Source organism: Trematomus bernacchii, unplaced genomic scaffold, assembly GCF_902827165.1.
Source record: "Trematomus bernacchii unplaced genomic scaffold, fTreBer1.1, whole genome shotgun sequence".
In the NCBI taxonomy this organism is placed as follows: Eukaryota; Metazoa; Chordata; class Actinopteri; order Perciformes; family Nototheniidae; genus Trematomus; species Trematomus bernacchii.
This window is the reverse complement of record NW_022988066.1, coordinates 830,422-847,937: the sequence shown is the minus strand read 5'-3', so window position 1 is coordinate 847,937 and position 17,516 is coordinate 830,422. Positions and strand designations below refer to the sequence as shown.

At 39.4% G+C, this 17,516-nt stretch overlaps 2 protein-coding genes across 2 annotated transcripts; both read right to left on the bottom strand.

The window, feature by feature from the left end:
• Window positions 1-2,777: 2,777 nt before the first annotated feature.
• On the bottom strand, window positions 2,778-11,629 carry LOC117474555 (stromal membrane-associated protein 1-like). The gene is given in 11 exon segments (XM_034120395.1): window positions 2,778-3,458; window positions 4,629-4,942; window positions 5,570-5,727; window positions 5,729-5,781; window positions 6,772-6,902; window positions 8,615-8,690; window positions 8,798-8,860; window positions 8,990-9,065; window positions 9,179-9,264; window positions 10,723-10,856; window positions 11,348-11,629. Coding segments are annotated over 11 exon segments (1,344 nt in total). The 5' UTR covers window positions 11,466-11,629; the 3' UTR covers window positions 2,778-3,323.
• A 362-nt stretch (window positions 11,630-11,991) lies between these two features.
• cenpk (centromere protein K) lies at window positions 11,992-17,208 on the bottom strand. The gene is made up of 10 exons (XM_034120397.1): window positions 17,087-17,208; window positions 16,718-16,819; window positions 16,575-16,631; window positions 15,123-15,186; window positions 14,768-14,814; window positions 14,590-14,672; window positions 14,349-14,447; window positions 14,059-14,194; window positions 13,896-13,949; window positions 11,992-12,518 (listed from the first exon to the last, which is right to left on the bottom strand). The coding sequence occupies exons 1-10, from the start codon at window positions 17,087-17,089 to the stop codon at window positions 12,363-12,365; spliced, it is 801 nt and encodes a 266-aa protein (XP_033976288.1). The 5' UTR covers window positions 17,090-17,208; the 3' UTR covers window positions 11,992-12,362.
• Between the last annotated feature and the right edge of the window lie 308 nt (window positions 17,209-17,516).

Below are 17,516 nucleotides of genomic sequence, written 5' to 3'. Positions count from 1 at the left end.
CCCTAAATGTAAATTTTTCCCAGTCTCTTCTCTACAAGCCCACAAGTGTGACTCAGCAGAAAAACGCCTCAGCTAAAGTGACTATCTGTGCTGACCATGATATGGCGTGTAGTGTTGTTATCTCTCTAAACATTTTAAAAGTTCTGCAAATTGTGAAGCTTTTCTACCCCCGACTTTCCACATGTGACAATACTGCCACCTGGAGGGCAGTAATGGACTCTCCTCTTAGTCACGTGGGTCACAGGTGACTTTGTTATTTGTACTCGAGCTGCGCATGCGCACGATGGACATATCCAGTGCTAAAGCACCGCTTCTGGCGGTCAGTAGGGACGAAATAGAACCCCTGACTATTCTCTCAACTCAGTATTTACATTCTTTAATTCAAAGAAAAATCTGTAATATCTTTAAAAACTAGTCCTTGTCTAGCTCTGTGCACCGTTATGGTGTAAATACAGCCTATTTACCAATTGGATCAAATATAAAAGTCAGCCGAATTAGTGTTGATACTGCAAGGAGACGTATTGTGTGAAGAGAAATTGAAGATGTTGTTTAATTTATGATCCACGTCACGTATCAGTTTCGGCGGCAGTTCTTCCAGTTTGTCTAGAAGTATGTGATGACTTCCAAAGAGAAAAGCAAGCACACTCGGATTAAAGTATTTAAAAAAAAAAAAATTCACATCGCATAAACACTATATCCCAACGTGCATTGCGGCTAAAACATCCAGGATTATGGGTAGTTCGATGTTTTAGCCTATCAAAACCTCTGAAAAAAAAAATGTGTTTCTCAGAATCGAAAGAGAAAAATCTATGGGAAAAACACAAAAGCATTGTACACAATTTAAACCAATTAATATCGTGTAATTGACAAGGATAAACATGTTTTTTTAGTAGATGAGTACTGCAGATATAGCTTTACAATTATTTGACAGTGAGGGGAATACGGTTTTATTATGAAAACTTCGAGACCGGAAATACTGTTTTCACCCCGTGAGGGTTGACGCTAACTTTACATGGACGCTGCCGTTACACGTTTTACTGGCGAGACCTCAAATCATCTTCGTAATATCTATCAAACTATAGATCCTACACATCCACTGGACGTGGATTCTAAAAGTTCAATATACACTTCTCGCTAGAAATCTAATCAAAAAGCATTTTAATGGCCAAACTATTCTGCAATTTAGTATTTTCCAGAGAGGGTTATTTGTGAATATACGACCCTCCGGAGCGTTTGCAGTCAACAGGAGCACTAGAGGTCGAACACTTTAAAACGTGATTATAGGTCGTAATTATCACTTAAACAATCGACCTATTTGGTCGTATGAGTTGGAGGACTTGTTGCAATATTATATTGTCCAATTTTGGTGAGCGCATGCAAATCTTGGCTCAGTTTCCTGTTCTTAGCTGACAGGAGTGGCACCTGGTGATGTCTTCTGCTGCTGTAGCCTATCTGCTTCAAAGTTCCATGAGTTGTGTGTTCAGAGATGGTATTCTGCATACCGACGGTATGCAGAAGACCACATAACTGTTAACATAACTGTTGCTTTCTATCACCCTGAACCAGTATGGCCATTCTTCTCTGACATCTGGCATCAACAAGACATTTTGGATATTTTCCCTTTTTCGTGCGTGAAAATCCCAGTAGATCAGCAGTTTCTGAAATACTCAGACCAGCCGGTCTGGCACCAACAACCTTTGTTCCATCTTGATGCTCTGTTTGAACTTCACCAGGTCATCTTGACCATGCCTAAATGCATTGATTGCTGCCATGTGATTGGCTGATAAGAGATTTGTGATATTACGAGCAGTTGAACAGGAGTACCTGATAAAGTGGCCAGTGAGTCTACACTTAACACTGAGATGGATGGATCTTCAGAAGCTGCATGCACCTTCATCTCCATCGTCAAAACACCATGTTGAAGTATTTTATAGTGAAGTTTTCAAAAAGGCTCTTTTAGTTTTGCACAATGTGTAGAATGTTGTTTTAAAGTTTGGGTGAGTTATTGCAATTATCTTTTGTCATCTATACATCTTGTTTGTTTTCAAAGGTACGCAGTTTTTAACCCAATGTACAGTAAACTGCTGTGATAGTTAGTTTCAGTGCCCCTGTTGAAACATGGATCAGATTTCGGGCAAGTATTATGTATGATAATAAATGTGATTGTGTCCCTGCAGGTATATTTTTTTCTATCCCTGAATTTACAGTGCAGCCAATTACATGAATGCAGTACTTGAACTACCAACACTGTACCATCACTTGTTGGTTAAGTCGGCAAAGGTTAAGCATTATATTATACTTGCATTCAAAATAAACCATCATACTATTCATTGGCACTGCTAAGGTTGTAGTAGTTAACATAAACATGGAAATAACTTACTGTACATTAGAACATAAAATCTCCTGACTGCTAACAAGTTTGAGATTTAGAAGATCCTTGTATAGGAACTGCTCACGCTGTATTACCTTGAATTTGTGAATAAACGTCCACTTGGAATAAAAAGAATCAGCAGATATAAGATTTACTTTTGTTAAACATGGGATCAAATGACCTCTAATTGTAAAGAATGTTGTCTGTTTCTTGATTATTCATTCACTGTGGAGCCATGAAAGGAAAAAAAAAGTGTTCTTCAGAAATTCAGGCTTGCACGGGTGAGTTTTTGATATACGAATTATTACTTTTGGATACAGTGCTCCTTTTACACCAAACCTCAACACAAAAATAATTCTATTTCAAGCCAATAAAAACGTGTTACATATTAATTATAGAAGACGCATCAAAGCAAGTCATTTATTATCACTTTAATTTGATAGGGGAACCACAAGTACTTTAAAAGAAGGTTATACAGCGCTGTACATTTGGGAGCTGTACTGACAGACTTGATAGTCATCGTTTCTCTCCCGTTAAATACTATTCATTTAAATGTTCTATATTCTTATAATGATACAGTGATACAATAAAAGCTTGTGCAACTGGTCCTGCAGCTTTTCCGATATGTCGATATCATTTTTGTTGGTACTGTTATTTCCTTGTCATTTTTTTTTTTTTTCCAAAAAAGGAAAATAAAAGTTATGATCAAAAACCATACGACAGGCAGAAGCTGCCAGGCTGTACTCCTGTAGGACTCCCAATCCACTCACACAATAGAGAGAAAGAGAGACAGAGAAAGGGAGAAGGAAAAAAAAAGGAGATACAATTTTCATGTTCTGAAGGCTGGAAATGGGCATCAGTTCACTGTGAGGAGCAGAGAAGCACAAGATATATTTTGCACTTTCTGAAACCTCGACTTTTACTCTGCCCGACTGACGGCTCGCTCAAAGGCTCACTTCCATAGCTGTGTGCTCAGGGTCTGGCCAGATCCGTTGGCGGCCCACCCACCCATAGCTGAGGGAGGCTGAGCGAAAGCCATCTGGCCCCCCGCACCGTTCAGGGCCAACCCGGACATCTGCTGATTCACCTGAGGATGTGAGATAGATCTGTATTAACACTAGAGGAAAGTGCTGGAAACCTGTAATATTCAATTCTAACCTGTCCCGAGTCTACTTAGTAGTGTTCAGGAGTTTAATAATAAAGAGTTAAAAGGATGTTTTCCACTGAATTTAGATTGTGAGATAGGGCATGTGGGACCGGAATGATCAGAAAAACAAGTTCCTGACTGGAAACATGAATAACTGGAAAACTGGTCTGATATTTTGTAAACATTTCATTGCTTACTTGTTTGGTTTCTTTTTCTCTTTGTTTGTCATGCAAATACAAGAAATGCAAAACATCTTCTCTGTAGCATCCATGTTGTTCTACATGAACACACCAAGGTCAAACATTACTTTGAATCTCTTTCTATGAGGTTTCTCAGGCTGTTTCCCCTAAAATGTAATCTTCATTGCACATTTCCCCTCTGTGGGACGAATAAAGGTATTCTGATTTACATTTTTTATAGCAGTGTGCAGCCATTTCATTTATTTTGTGATTTACATTGTGGGTGCTAAGTGTCTTCTAACTGCAGACTTGAAATTGAGTTTTTCCTCGTATGAATACGCCTTTTTGACAGTACTTATTTCGCTTTAAAGCCCTGCTTGTGCTGCCCCCTTGTGGCTGCTGTATGCTCTGTCCACATCCTGTATAGTAAAGCGCTTCACAATGCACTACTAATGTGTACAATGCATTATCATAGCTGGATGTGGTCACATGTGAAACTAATCACTCCTGACAGACACACATGAAGTTCAGTGTGTAGGATTGAGGGGACCTATTAGCATAATTAGAATAGAATAGTATTCATAGCTATGTTATTATTGTAAAGTCAACTGCAACTAAAAATAAACTAACAAAAACATTTATTTTCTTTACCTTAAAGTAAACCCTATATATGTGCATACGGAGCAGGTCCTCTACACGGCATTAACCATTTTTATAAAGTAGCCTAAAAATGAAGAAACCAAACTCTACCTCTAGCAGGGCTGTTTAATGTCTTTTGTTAGCCGAATGCTGTCGTAGTTCTAATACATGCTTGGAAGTGGGTTGCAATTTGCAACCTCACCACTAGATGCCACTAAAGCCCACATCCTTCAATCTCAAATAACCCTTTAGGAAGCATCAGTAACCAACAAAGCTCGAGGACTTCTCCTACCTGACCCATGTTCCACTGCCCCTGCTGCCCGGGCTGGATGGCGTACATGCCCTGAGCCGGCACCATGCCTGCAGGCATCGCCCCGCCCTGTGGTCCCATCATCCTCGGCGCCATGCCCATCACTCCGCCAGCCTGCGCATTCCCCATGAAGCCATTAGGCATCGTCATCCCGACCATCATGCCTGGACTGGGCCCCATCATGGCGCCCATGACGGTTGTAGGCGGCATGGCCGTGCCCATGCCAGGGAAGGCCTGATAACCTCCAGCAGCCTGCACAGGAAACTGCATCTGGGAGGGGCCCATGAACATGCCGGCTGAGGGAAGATATGCAAAACAGAGAGAGGAGTATTATGCAAACAAACATGTGTTTCAAGTGTGTTTGTTAAAGGAGCCTCTTAACCAGGAGAGGAAGTTGGGAAGATCAGTGGGACATACAAGGAAGTATCTACTTGCTCCTTGTGGAACAAACACAGATCCCAGCCATTTCTAGGTAAGGAACATTTCTGGCCCAGAAGTTTACCATGTCTGACCCTCTGGAACACCCATCCGACAAAACTGGGACCCTACGTTTTGGAACAACAGTTTCTATTACTTAGAGGCTTTAAAATATGTAAACGGGAAGTATAATGTTGTCATGAAGGCAGTGAGTTTGGGCCACATGTTATTTTTATTTCCTATATTTGTTTATAGGAAAAGAAGGAGCATCTTATCTAGGATTTCTCGAGAAAACTGCTGCCATTTTTCGGCACGGTTCTTGTTTGGATGCGAGGAAAACCGTGAACTCTTATGTTCTAATAGTCTTGTGCAAAAGGCATTTACAGTTCTAAAAAGGTATTGAGAAATGTAGAGTAATTATAACATTACAATTACAAAATGATTACGTCTGGAAATTGCAAAGAAATGAGTCAGCTGTCATCATTTCAAAAGGTGTGCGTCCTCACCAGCGGGCACCTGTTGGGACATGCTGTTGGTTCCATACAGGGACAGGATGGAGTCCTTGGACAGCGGCTTCTTGGCCCCGTCTTCAGTCTTAGTGGAGCTGCTGCTGTCGCTGAACAGGTCCAGGTCCCCCTGCCCTGACCCCGAGCTGGCTCCCCCCCCCCGCCGCCGCTGGGGTTTGTGTGGGAGGGCTGGCCGCGTTACTGGAGCTCACCTGACGGGTGGAAAAGATTGTATGGAACAACAGTGATGTACTCGGCATCTGCAGTTTAAAGAAAATAGTCAACGGTTCCCTCCCAGGGCTGTTCTGACAGAGCAGGTTTCAAATCATTCACAGATTATCATCAACATATTAAATTGAATTACATTTAATTAAAGTTTACGATATCTTTAATGTATGCCATACATCAATCAGCTGTTTGTTTAATTTGATAGAATGCTGTCCATGTTTTTTATATTAATTAGTATAGTGATAATGGCCTGCCCTGCATACTAATGCTCCAGATTTCAGATGTGGCCTGTAGGTAAGCTGTTAGGAGCTGGCACAGCCATAATCAAAACACAGAGATCTAATAAATCATGTGTTCAATGCTAACTGTGTTGTGACAGAGCAATAACAAAGGGATATCATGAATACATGTTTAATAGAGTTGCAATGACCAACTTATCATCTAAGATCATCTAGTTGCTCAACAGAAATATAATTAAAACTAATATTTTAAGGTTTTTTAATGGTTGCAGTAACATTTTATGCAAAAATGGCAAAACATGTTGTTTCTTATCCTCTGAAATGTGAAGATTACCTGCATTTCTTTTTTTCCCATCAATAAATATCTGATTTATGGACTGACAAAACATTTAAAAACCTCACCTCGGAGTTTCAGCCACCCAGATTACGTTTGAATAAATCATTAATCAAAATAGTATGAACAAATTAATCAATATTAATTGATTGCAGCCTTATTTAAATGTTTAGCCAAATGATTGCTACATTATTTTTATGTCCGGCCGTCTTTACTGTCTCTCTGAATCGGTGTTGCCGTCTTGTGGGCTGTTTATGCTGTTAGTTATCATTTGACTTTTTATTTTCCACTGCACACTTAATTTAAGTTTTACAACCGCACGACTATTACAAGCGCTCATAAGCAATATTCAGAAATTAATCATTAGCAATCTGGACGGAAGAACTCTTCATGGACTTTACCTGAGGAAACTGAGCTACGGAGGAGGAGGCGGGGAGAGGGTTTGAGACCATCGGGCCGAATATATCCAGGTCATTGTTGTTCTGGCTTGTGCTTATGCTACCATTGTTAGTTGCTGCAGCTGTTGGTATGTCTGCGACAGAAAGGTGAAAAGAAAACAGGTTTTACCGGTGGAAACAAACACGCAGTAGGTTGAGAAAAACAACAGAGTCTGTTTTCACTCAACGCAGCGTTACTCACCTCCCAATGATATTCTACCTGTATTCACTGAGAACTTATGAAAGATAATTTGTTGTTGTGTAATAGCTGTACGAAGGTGTGTAAAACAAACAGAGCTTATGTTTGCTAAGGTGAGATTATGTTTTGTATTTAACTGCACCGCCCTCCCACTGCTGCAGAGCACAGTAAGCATGACGGTTGGTACAATAAAATGAATCAGCTTATTGGCCAAAAAACCAAAATAACAGTAAACATCCAAATAATGCTATGACCCTCAAAGTCTATTAGTAGCATTAATTCCTCATCCTACTTAAAACTATAAATGGAATTGCTATATTGAAGTAATTATGCACAATACCCTGAAGTATCAAGATAAAGTCATTTATATCCGAGTTATTTAATTGAAAGGATAAATAGACAAGTACACAACCATAACACACATACAATAACCTGTAGTAACAACCCACTGTTTCACCATGAGTAGCAACACACTCTGGAATATCCTAATAACTGCCACTTGAACACTGAAAGTAATATTTTGCATGTTTAGCATACATCTGCGGTGAGCGGCTGTGATCAGGTTATGCCTCTTTCATGATGAGTCAAACTGTTCCTCTTCATCTACCCTTTGCAGCACAATCGTTTACGGTTAATCCATGATGTGATAAACTGTGGTTGCTCTACAATACACCTATTTATTAAATAATTGCTGGAAAACACCCTGGAATAAGGCACCTTTCCTAAAAGAAATCTATTTGACAGCATTGAAAAGTCAGCAAGTTAGCCTTTGCAGACCACTTCTATGCACCAACACCTATATCACACACTACAGGAAAGGGGAAACCAAAGCAACCAATGTTATGAACCATTTATTCCTTTGTTCCTCAAAAGTGAAAAGCTCCAAAACTAGATGTAGATAAACAAGAAGTCAGTCGTCTGTGACTGAGTCAGCAGTTTTAGCACTTCCTCGCTAAAGAGTCTTGCAGTATTTCACTGGTGCAAAGTTTTAATGTACAGCAAAAGGAGAAGTGCATTAAAATCAACTTTAAAAAATAAGTACAGTTCTGAATCTGAGATCAGAGCAGCTCAGAGATGGTTAGTCTACTGCCTGTCACAGTACACAGCTGCTCAAATCTGAATCTGAAAGAGCAGCGGTGACATTTTCTCTCAAACTGCTTTCTCTATTATTACACATCCAGCCTACAGAGACAACAGACACAGTCATGGTCTCTGCCTTAAACAACCACAATATCTTGGTTGAGTGCCATTATGTCCTGCTGCGAGGAATGGAAAGTTACATGTCCACAGCAATAACCTGCCGCAGCGTCAGCCTGGTACACCAAGAAAAACAGGCAACTCAATATATATATATATACAGTCAAATTAAGTACATAGTAAATATCCTTCATCTTAAATTACACAGCACCTTGAGCCTGTATAACATCTAAATCCAGGCTCAATGAGTTTACAGTGATTCATTTATTTATTAGATCTGCCGAACTGGCAATAAAAGGAAAACAATTACAAGCTGAAGCCCCGTTTAGCCTTATTCCACCATAAATATCTCACTCGGTTGGCACCTTTCAGACGTTTTTTATTTTCCAGTAACACAAGTGAGATACTCACCAAGGCCTAGTAGGTTCACAGGTGGTTCTGAAGTCTTAGCGGGGCTGATTTTGGGGACTGGCCTGGGCTCTTCACTCTTTAGAAGGAATGGAGTAGTAACATGTAAGGCAAACTCAATTTGGGACAATGCTGAATATCGTGTTTCCACACATGTACTCACAAAATAATGTGTGATAAACTTACCTTAGTGTAAGATGACACCTTGCTTCCTCGGTCCGGCTCCTTCTCTTTCTTAGCATCTTTTGGCTGGAAAACAAAATAAACTCAAAATGAACAACAGAAAAAAAAAGTTTTACAAATAGTCTGTTAAAGTGTTTTCACAATTTTTTTAAAAGGCAGGCGTATAAAGCTGAAAAAGTAACCCATAATACATACACTGCTTCCATTGGTCACATTCTTGCTGTAGTATTTCTTCTTCTCATATTTATCCCTGATGAAGAATTCCACTGCTCTAAGGTCAGAGTTAAGAGAAAAATAGGCAACAAGCAAGACAAATATGAATAGCTTTGGTATAAGCAGTATGACATGTTTAAGTTAAGGGTGTCTGCTCATAGTGAAGGATACTGGTCTGTTTGAGGTCTTCTGAAGCTTTCTGGAAGGTTGGCCTCATAAAGCCGCCTGCCATTGGTGTTACCCATATCCTGTATACTCTGAAAAAAGGAATGACAGATTGGTAAATAGAAAGCAAATTCTGTTCATATATGCATGCTGGATATTTCAACATCGATTTTACACATGATGATTAGTTTGCTCATCACAGAGAGTACGATTCAGCCTGTGAAAACATAATTCTCACATAAGAGACCCTGATAATGTCACTAGGGTTATCATGGCTTGGATTTAATTGCTTCAAAATTATTAATAGATAGCAGTTTTTCATCAATATATTATAGTTCTCAGATATATACGAAACATGTCTCTGATGTGTTTGGCTCCAAATACCAAACAGATCGTGCATTGTAGCATCCCATAAACCCCTCTGTTTCAGCCCTGTTTCAAAAGTGCTGATTCTGGGTCTGTTACTTTAGATGAAAATAAGGAGCCACTCCCCACGCCCCTCTGAGAGATATTTGGTATAAAAGAACACAATGGTGCTCAAGGAGGAGATTCAGGTGATAAAGTGGGCGGGACAAAAAGAGAGCAAATATTTTTTCCTGAAACGTTCAGGATCTCTCAACGCAGAGGGGACACATGTTTATGTATAAAATACATGAAAAAGTGGATTTTGCATAACAGGTGACCTTTAAACTTGGGCTGTGGAGTTGGAAAAAGCCACAATGAGGCGCATCAGGCTTTGACTCTAGTGCACTTGCTTGCTCTAAGGGCCCTACGAATGCGGAAGACCTGGGTAATTTTATATTGGTAAGTGGAGCCATTTTGGCTTCATGCACCACTGAACAGGTTTCCAGTGCTGTATCCAGTTCTCTTTGTACATCCATGAGTAAGACAGGTGGACATACACTAAGCAGGCTGAGAGGAAGACTGGGGTACAGGTGGAAAGAGTCTCAAATCTGGATTTAATTTCCTTGGAAAACAGTGCATGTGAGATTTCTGTAATTAGTTAAAACAGTTAACTAAATGTTGTAATGAGAAGTGGCATAAATTGGATTTTTAGCTTTAATAAGGACTTGGATGCTCATGTAAGCAGTCATTTTCAAGTCAGAACTGGTAATTATGGTAACTTGCAAATTACATGAATAAGGCTTAATGACAATTTCTTTCAATGTTCATTATGGGAAGTCTATGATCCAGTACATTTGAATCTAGATGCTAGAGACTAAGATCTCTCACACATTGACTATTCTTTTTATAATCTGTGTCTCGCAAGTCATCAACATTTTTGGGATAATTATTCAGAGAGCCTCGTAATAATGGAAATGCACAGTATTGTAACAGATCTGAGGCACTGAAATGGAAAGTCTGGCTGTCAATAGAGAACAGATGTGCCAAGATAAAGCGTTACTGAAATCCCTCCTTACTTCCTATACAACAAAGATGTTGCAATAATGTCTTACTTGGAGACTTTGCGTGAGTGATTAGTTATTCATATAATAAAAGGCCACCTCTTCTGTAATCAAACATAAGTACACACAGGATCAAAACAGTACCTGCATTTGTTCTGAGGTCCATTGGTCCAGGTTGACTGATTTGACTCTGGATATGTGTACTCCCAGATTCCTGTGGATGCCAGCACACCGGATGCACATAAATACTCCCAGATTCCAGGATGCCCATCTTGGACCTGATAAAAGAAAGATTGTGAATTAAATATGGATAGATGTCTGCAGAAACCATAGATAGACAGAAACCTGAAGAAACCTTAAGCATGCACGATCTTGCAGAGACTTCAAGAGCCAAAAGCAGGCTCTGCATTCTTTAACAATGACATAACAAGAGAAAGAGTCAGGCTCCTGATGTGGATCTGACACAGTTCGCAAAACGCTCGTAAAACCCCAGAGCGAGGAGCTGCAGGCGGCGGTGAGGGAGAGGCACTGTGGCCGATGAGCTTGAGTAGATTTAGAGAAGTTAGCTTGCTAGTTAGCTACTTAGTTTTGCTAAAGGGAAGAGATGTCAGCTGACTAGCCTTAGCCGGTTACACAGTAGCGGGTTAGCTTAGCCAAGCTAACTAGCGAAGATGCTACATTGTTATACAGCGTTAGCGGCTTTTTCTGAGTGGAAATGTTAACTTTGTCTAGTGTCGTGGAAAAAATGTCGATAATGTGTAAGTCGCACCTTTCGCCTCGCAGTCAGCGCAGTACTTGTTGTCTTCCTCTCTCAGCATTTTGGACAGGATGGCCTGGTGCTGCTCGTTGAGTTTTAGGGACTTTTCTCTCTCCGAGCGGGTCGCCATGTTCACGACAACTGTTGGACCTCCTTAATCAAAATAACTTTACTTTAATCCGTCTTCTATAGAAATACGTTTATGATAACATACCATAATCAGAGAGATGAACGCCTCCGAGTGGGATATGAAAACACCCGGAACCGGAATCCCCTCTCCGCCCACAGGAATCCTAAAGCTGACGCGGCGGATGCACCTGATTGGACAACAGCTCTGACGTGCTCTGACCATAGACGCTCTGACGCACTGAGCTTCTTATGAAGTTTTACATATTCATAAAATAATTATTATATAGAATCAAACTTTATCCCAACATTTTGACTGGCAAGCCACCTACTGGCTGCCTAAAACAAAAGTTTTAAAATAATCTTTGAATTCACCACACACAACTGCAGTTACAAATTGTATTGAACAATAACATATATCAAATCTGTATACACATGCAATACACCATTTAGGCATTTTAAGGCTTCAGTGTCACAGTACATTTGCAAAACTTTGAATGAAACTGAATTTAAAGACATGACTACAAACATTCATTACTTAGCAATGGCAATGTTTAATCATCAATATCAACTCAAAAATAGGATTGAAGGAAATATGTAGTTAAGAAAATATCTTTAACACTATTGAGTAAGTTAACATGAAATTGAGAGTGTTTTGTCAAATGCATTTAAATAGTTACCTAATATAAAAATATTAGGTGTGACACACTACATTGAATTCCTAGCCTCATAGCTATCCTAGCAGTTATTCTTCATATCAGCTTGCACACACACACACACACACACACACACACACACACACACATACATAATGAGTGTACACTTTGAACTGTGCAAGCAGCCTCAAGCTTTCAAACACTGGCAGATGAGTGGTGCTTGAGAAGCCTCGTGCACCACTGCCTCAAAGAAATGTTTCCAGGCGGATCTTGAAGTTACTCTCTTGGTGCCTCACTGCGATGCCATAGCGGAGCAGCAGCTCTATGTACGGGGGCCAGAATGTGTTGTCTATGGTAATATAGGGGTCGTGTGGTGTGTTCAGAGTCTTGTTCATGAGCAGCTGTGGGGTTACAGAAGACAGAGGGAGAATAGGGTTAAGTAATGGGGCCATGTGAATCAATTTATAAAGTTTGCAGGCATTTACACAGACAGTTCAATTGATATAGGTTGAATTTATATATATATATATATTTAAAGGTAGGGTAGGTAATTCACTTCAGAAACATTTTTGTTATATTCCATGGAATGCTCTTAACGTCCCGATAGCAATGAATAAATGAAATGCTTTGACAATAAATATATACAAATATTTCATCTGTGGAAGCCGTGGTGCTGTAAAAACCTCGGACCGTGGCAGATAATTGGATGGCCTACCTGCCTGTCAGCCTTCCATCTCATGCACAAACTTATCTCGTGCCCTCATTGGTCATGTGCGCGTTCGTGTGTGTTAGAGGAGGGGCTCTGTAAGGAAGTCTGAAGGAAGGGGAGATTTTTTTCGGTTGTGTACTTTCAAATTCTAGCGCACTCGAGCTGGTTTCTCCATTCTTACCTACCCTACCTTTAAGTGGGACAAAGTGATGTCTCAGTCAGTAGGGGCTTGGACTGTGAGCTGTAGGGTTGCCGGTTCAAGTCCCCGACCAGAGCTAAATATGGAGTGTGGACTGCTACTTGGAGAGGTCCCAGTTCACCTCCTGGGCCCTGCCGTGGTGCCCTTGAGCAAGGCACCGGACACCCCTCACTCCCATTGCTCCCTGGGCGCTGTACAATAGCTGCCCACTGCTCCTAATCCTAGAATCCTGGTACTAGGATGGGTTACATGCAGAGAACACATTTCACTGTGTGTGCTGTGTGCTCTGCATGTGTGACCATTAAAGAAGGGTTTCATCCCTCCAATTCTTCTTCTTAAATACAGGATGTTTTGTGCATGGTATATGCCATGGCCACCAGAAAACCTTTTAAAAAACTATTTCACTTTACTACATGTAAAGTAGTGATAGTTTGCAGAATGGACTGCTGTTCACCATGAACTAGCTTAGTTGCTATTAATCTGACAATTATTTGATCGTTTATTTGTATGCTATTCTCTATATCTACCTTGTTCTATATCTTATACAAGTTTTGTTTCTTATCAAATGTATTATATTTATTGTGAAGCACTTTGTAACTCTGTGTTATGCTTTTTCATATGGTCTGCTTTCACTTGAAGCAAGAGTACATCAAATGAATTGGACATAAAGGCTTATAATATAAATGTAATTTTCATACGTCTACTCTATGCTATTTTCAGTTTGTTTTGAGGACTTTTACTGGTAACTGCTATATGTGATATCAATTTTCTGTGAGATGTCTACTGTGAAGCACTTTGAACTGCACTTATTGTATGAAAGGTGCTATACAAATAAAGATTATTATTATAATGTTATGATTCAATACCCACCTCGAGAATTTCATTGAGGGAAATCATGTCTTTATCAAACTCCTGGGTATTGCTCTGAGAATGAAAACAAGAAATCGGTTAGTTGCAGTAGAGCAGAAATGGAACCGGTATTTTATGTAAACACAAAAGCACAACGAGCATCAAAGCCACAGGAACACTGCACCTTCTTCTTCTTGTTGGTGCTGGGCTCGTACTGAGGCAGAGGGACGTGCTTCTCCAGAACATCCGACAGACACTCCATCAACCTCTTCTGGTACACATTCAACTTCTGGATTTTTCCTTTGGTGTCCAGTAATATACTGTGGAATGCATGTTTACACACACATGTTTGGTAGAATTAGTTCCCTCTTTTCATATTTCTGCTACTATTCTCAGGGTAGGCTGCCCTCCAGTGGAAACACATCTCAAAACTTGAACCCTTCTTGTTTAGTGTGTTTTCTCCGCAACACTCACCTGTGCTCTGATGCTTTCCCCTTTTCCATTTGTATTCGCTCAACGTGGTTCTTGGCAGCTATCAGCACTTGTTGCTTCTCCTCCAACCACTTCTGTTCACTGAAAAACATTGACTTTTATCATTATTCATACACAGAGCTAAACAAATGGAACGTTTCTGAAAGGCCATGTTTAAGCATTTCCAGTATTTTCCCTGAGGAAGGAAAAGAAAGTCTGAACTTCACTCATAAGGTTTACGCACAGTTCTTTGGTTTCTTTGAGTTTGTCTCTCTTTGCTTCCTGGCAAGAAAGAACCATCTCAAGTTCCGAGCACAGTTTGAGTATCTGTGGAAAACAAAGAAGAAACATTGGTTGCATTACTGGAGCATTTAAATCAGAATTTCCAGTATTCTTTAATGTTGTAACATTTCAAGACATACCTCTTCTTTTCCAGCTTTGAGTAAAACTTTTGAATTTGATGACAGCACTAGATGTAGAAAAATAATGAAGTGCATTTTAACACATTAGAAACAGCAGGTAAACAATTTCAATTAGATTTGAAAGCCTGGAATCACAATTTGATGAAGTAAAGTCTTATATTAAATCTTGATTAAACGAATGTGTATCGCACCAATTTCACAGCAGACTAAACGATTTCCTTTCAAATGTTGTGGAATGAAAGTAAACTGTACCTGAGGCATAAAATCGTGGTACTAATTTGTGATATTGATATTTTGTAAATTCATATATTATGATATGTTCAAGCTTCTATCACAGTGTGAATGGAGTACTTACATTTAGGCTCCACTGTCAGCCACTGCTTCAGTTCAGCTTCCGTTGCCATCAGTCGATTTACTGCCTGTTGAAAATTTGGCAATGCACAGAAACAAATGATCAATCTCATTTTTTAAGCAGGATTAAGTTGTTATTTGCATTTAATAATGTCACACATTTCAATAAAAAATAAATAAGCTGATCATATTTTGTAATATGTGAAAGGACATTTTTTATTAAATATTACAAAAATACTTTTTTGCTCTTTGGGGACATCTTAACCTGAATGTAGCACATCTGTAGGTTAGGAATAATCTAGAGTCTAGTTTTAAAAGTTGAGTGACTGGTTAAGATTAACTGTCCAGTGAAGACGAGGTACAGGTCACAGTGATATTTGGTTTTGTACAAAAAAAAACAAGCTTGAAATTTGACGTTGTTTGTCAACATTTATAAAAACACACTTATGGCTTGTTGTTGCCATCTGAAGCCATTACGGGATGCCGCTTTGACAAAACTCTCTCATTGTCTGCATTTTACATTTGTTACACCAAGGTTATAATTCTTATTTTTATCATTAGTTTTACAGCTATTTTGAACTAATATTAGCATTGTAAAATCACTATAATGTGTATAGCTTGTTTTCACATTTATGTACTACAAAGTATTATAACTTAAATGTATTATTTCATCTTTTAGGTGTCCGTCACTGTGCTCTTCCAAAGGCCTCTGCAGTTCCTTAAATTCAAGTCATTCTTTTAGTTTACATTATACATTTTCCCTGAATGTGTTAAAGGTTGAATATTGGTGGCAGAAAAGCACCGTTTGATGAACATTTGTCAAAGTTGTTCTTCTGCCTTTCCCTGTATTTCATAATGTGTGAATTGTCAACCAGTTAGGAAGTCTTTATTGCCTGTTTAGGCCTTTGAAATACATTATGATTATAATAAAGGTCTATGTAAGGGATTTTCAAGTTTGCAAGTGAAAAGTGTTGTCTAGGGTATTTATATACATCTTTTTAATTAAATGTCATAAATTCATGTAACCATGATATTTCAAAAAGTAAACGGAAAAATTAAATGAACACCAACTTCAAGGTGTTCCATGTGTTACCAGTGGTGTAAAGTAACTAAGTACATTTACTCAAGCACTGTACTTAAGAACAATTTTGAAAGACTTTACTTGAGTGATCCAATGTTTTGGAACTTTGTACTTCTACCTCACAACAATTAGGAGTTTGTTAATAGAGTAACTTTACTCCACTACCATCATTTAATTTAGTTATTAGTATACATATTTTGATGCCAATACTTTTGTACTTTTACTTGAGTAACATTTTTGAATGCAGGACTTTTACTTGCAACAGAGTATTCCTGGTACTTACTTTTACTTAAGTACAAGATCTGAGTACTTCTTCCACCTCTGTGTTACATGGGGATTCACGTATATAAAGTGAAGCATGTACAGTCATCTCACCTGGTCTTGAGGATTCTCACATGCATCTGGTTCAGACAGTATGATCTCATTCTGAAGCTGCAACACAGAGACACAGACTGCAGTTTGTACCTCTTCTTCTCTTCCGGGCCCATAGTATAAAGCACAGCCCGGGGAGACATTACCTTCTCCAGCTGGGTGAACTGGTCCTCACACTGCTCCATGAGCTCACTGAAAGCGGCCTCTGACAAAGCCTCTTTCGCCGCCACACCTGCCTCCACCTCGGCCTGGACACGGGAACACAAAGAGGACACTATGTATCGATTTGTATGCTGTTTTAAGTATGAATACTTAGTACAGCACGGAAAATGCTGTCAGAGTCAGTACATGGTTGATGTGTTGTTAGCTGTAGGCTAGGTTGAAAGTTGACATTAGCTAGTTTAAGTTCGCAGGGCCGATCTTTTCTATTAATAGTTGATGTGAAAACCTCGCCCTTTACATTATTGTTTACATATTGGCACTACAATTATCAGTCAAAGGACGAGTCGACTCACCATAATTTGTAAATGTCAGAGATGTATCTCCAAATCACGGAAAATAACAACAGACGCTCCTTTTTCAAATTACCGCCAACGCTGATGACGTCATACCTGCGACAGAGTGCTGAGGAGCGCTGCTGCTGCGCAGGGCTGCGCATGTTCAGTTTTTTCAATGTAATATTAAGAGAAATACTAAACCAGAAAAACTTCAGTTAAACAGAAGAAGATCAAGGTAGGACTCATACAAATACACAGACTGAGATAGGATGTATACATTGTTTTGCGTGTTTTGATATTTTACCATATATTTCCATTGACTTCAAGTTGTTGGCAATTTTCTTAAGATACAAATGGATGGGTATGTCGAAAACGGTTGCTTTTGGGGATCAATCTGATAAAAGAGAAAATATTAGGCAAGATTGAAGAGAAACAGAAACAATGGCAT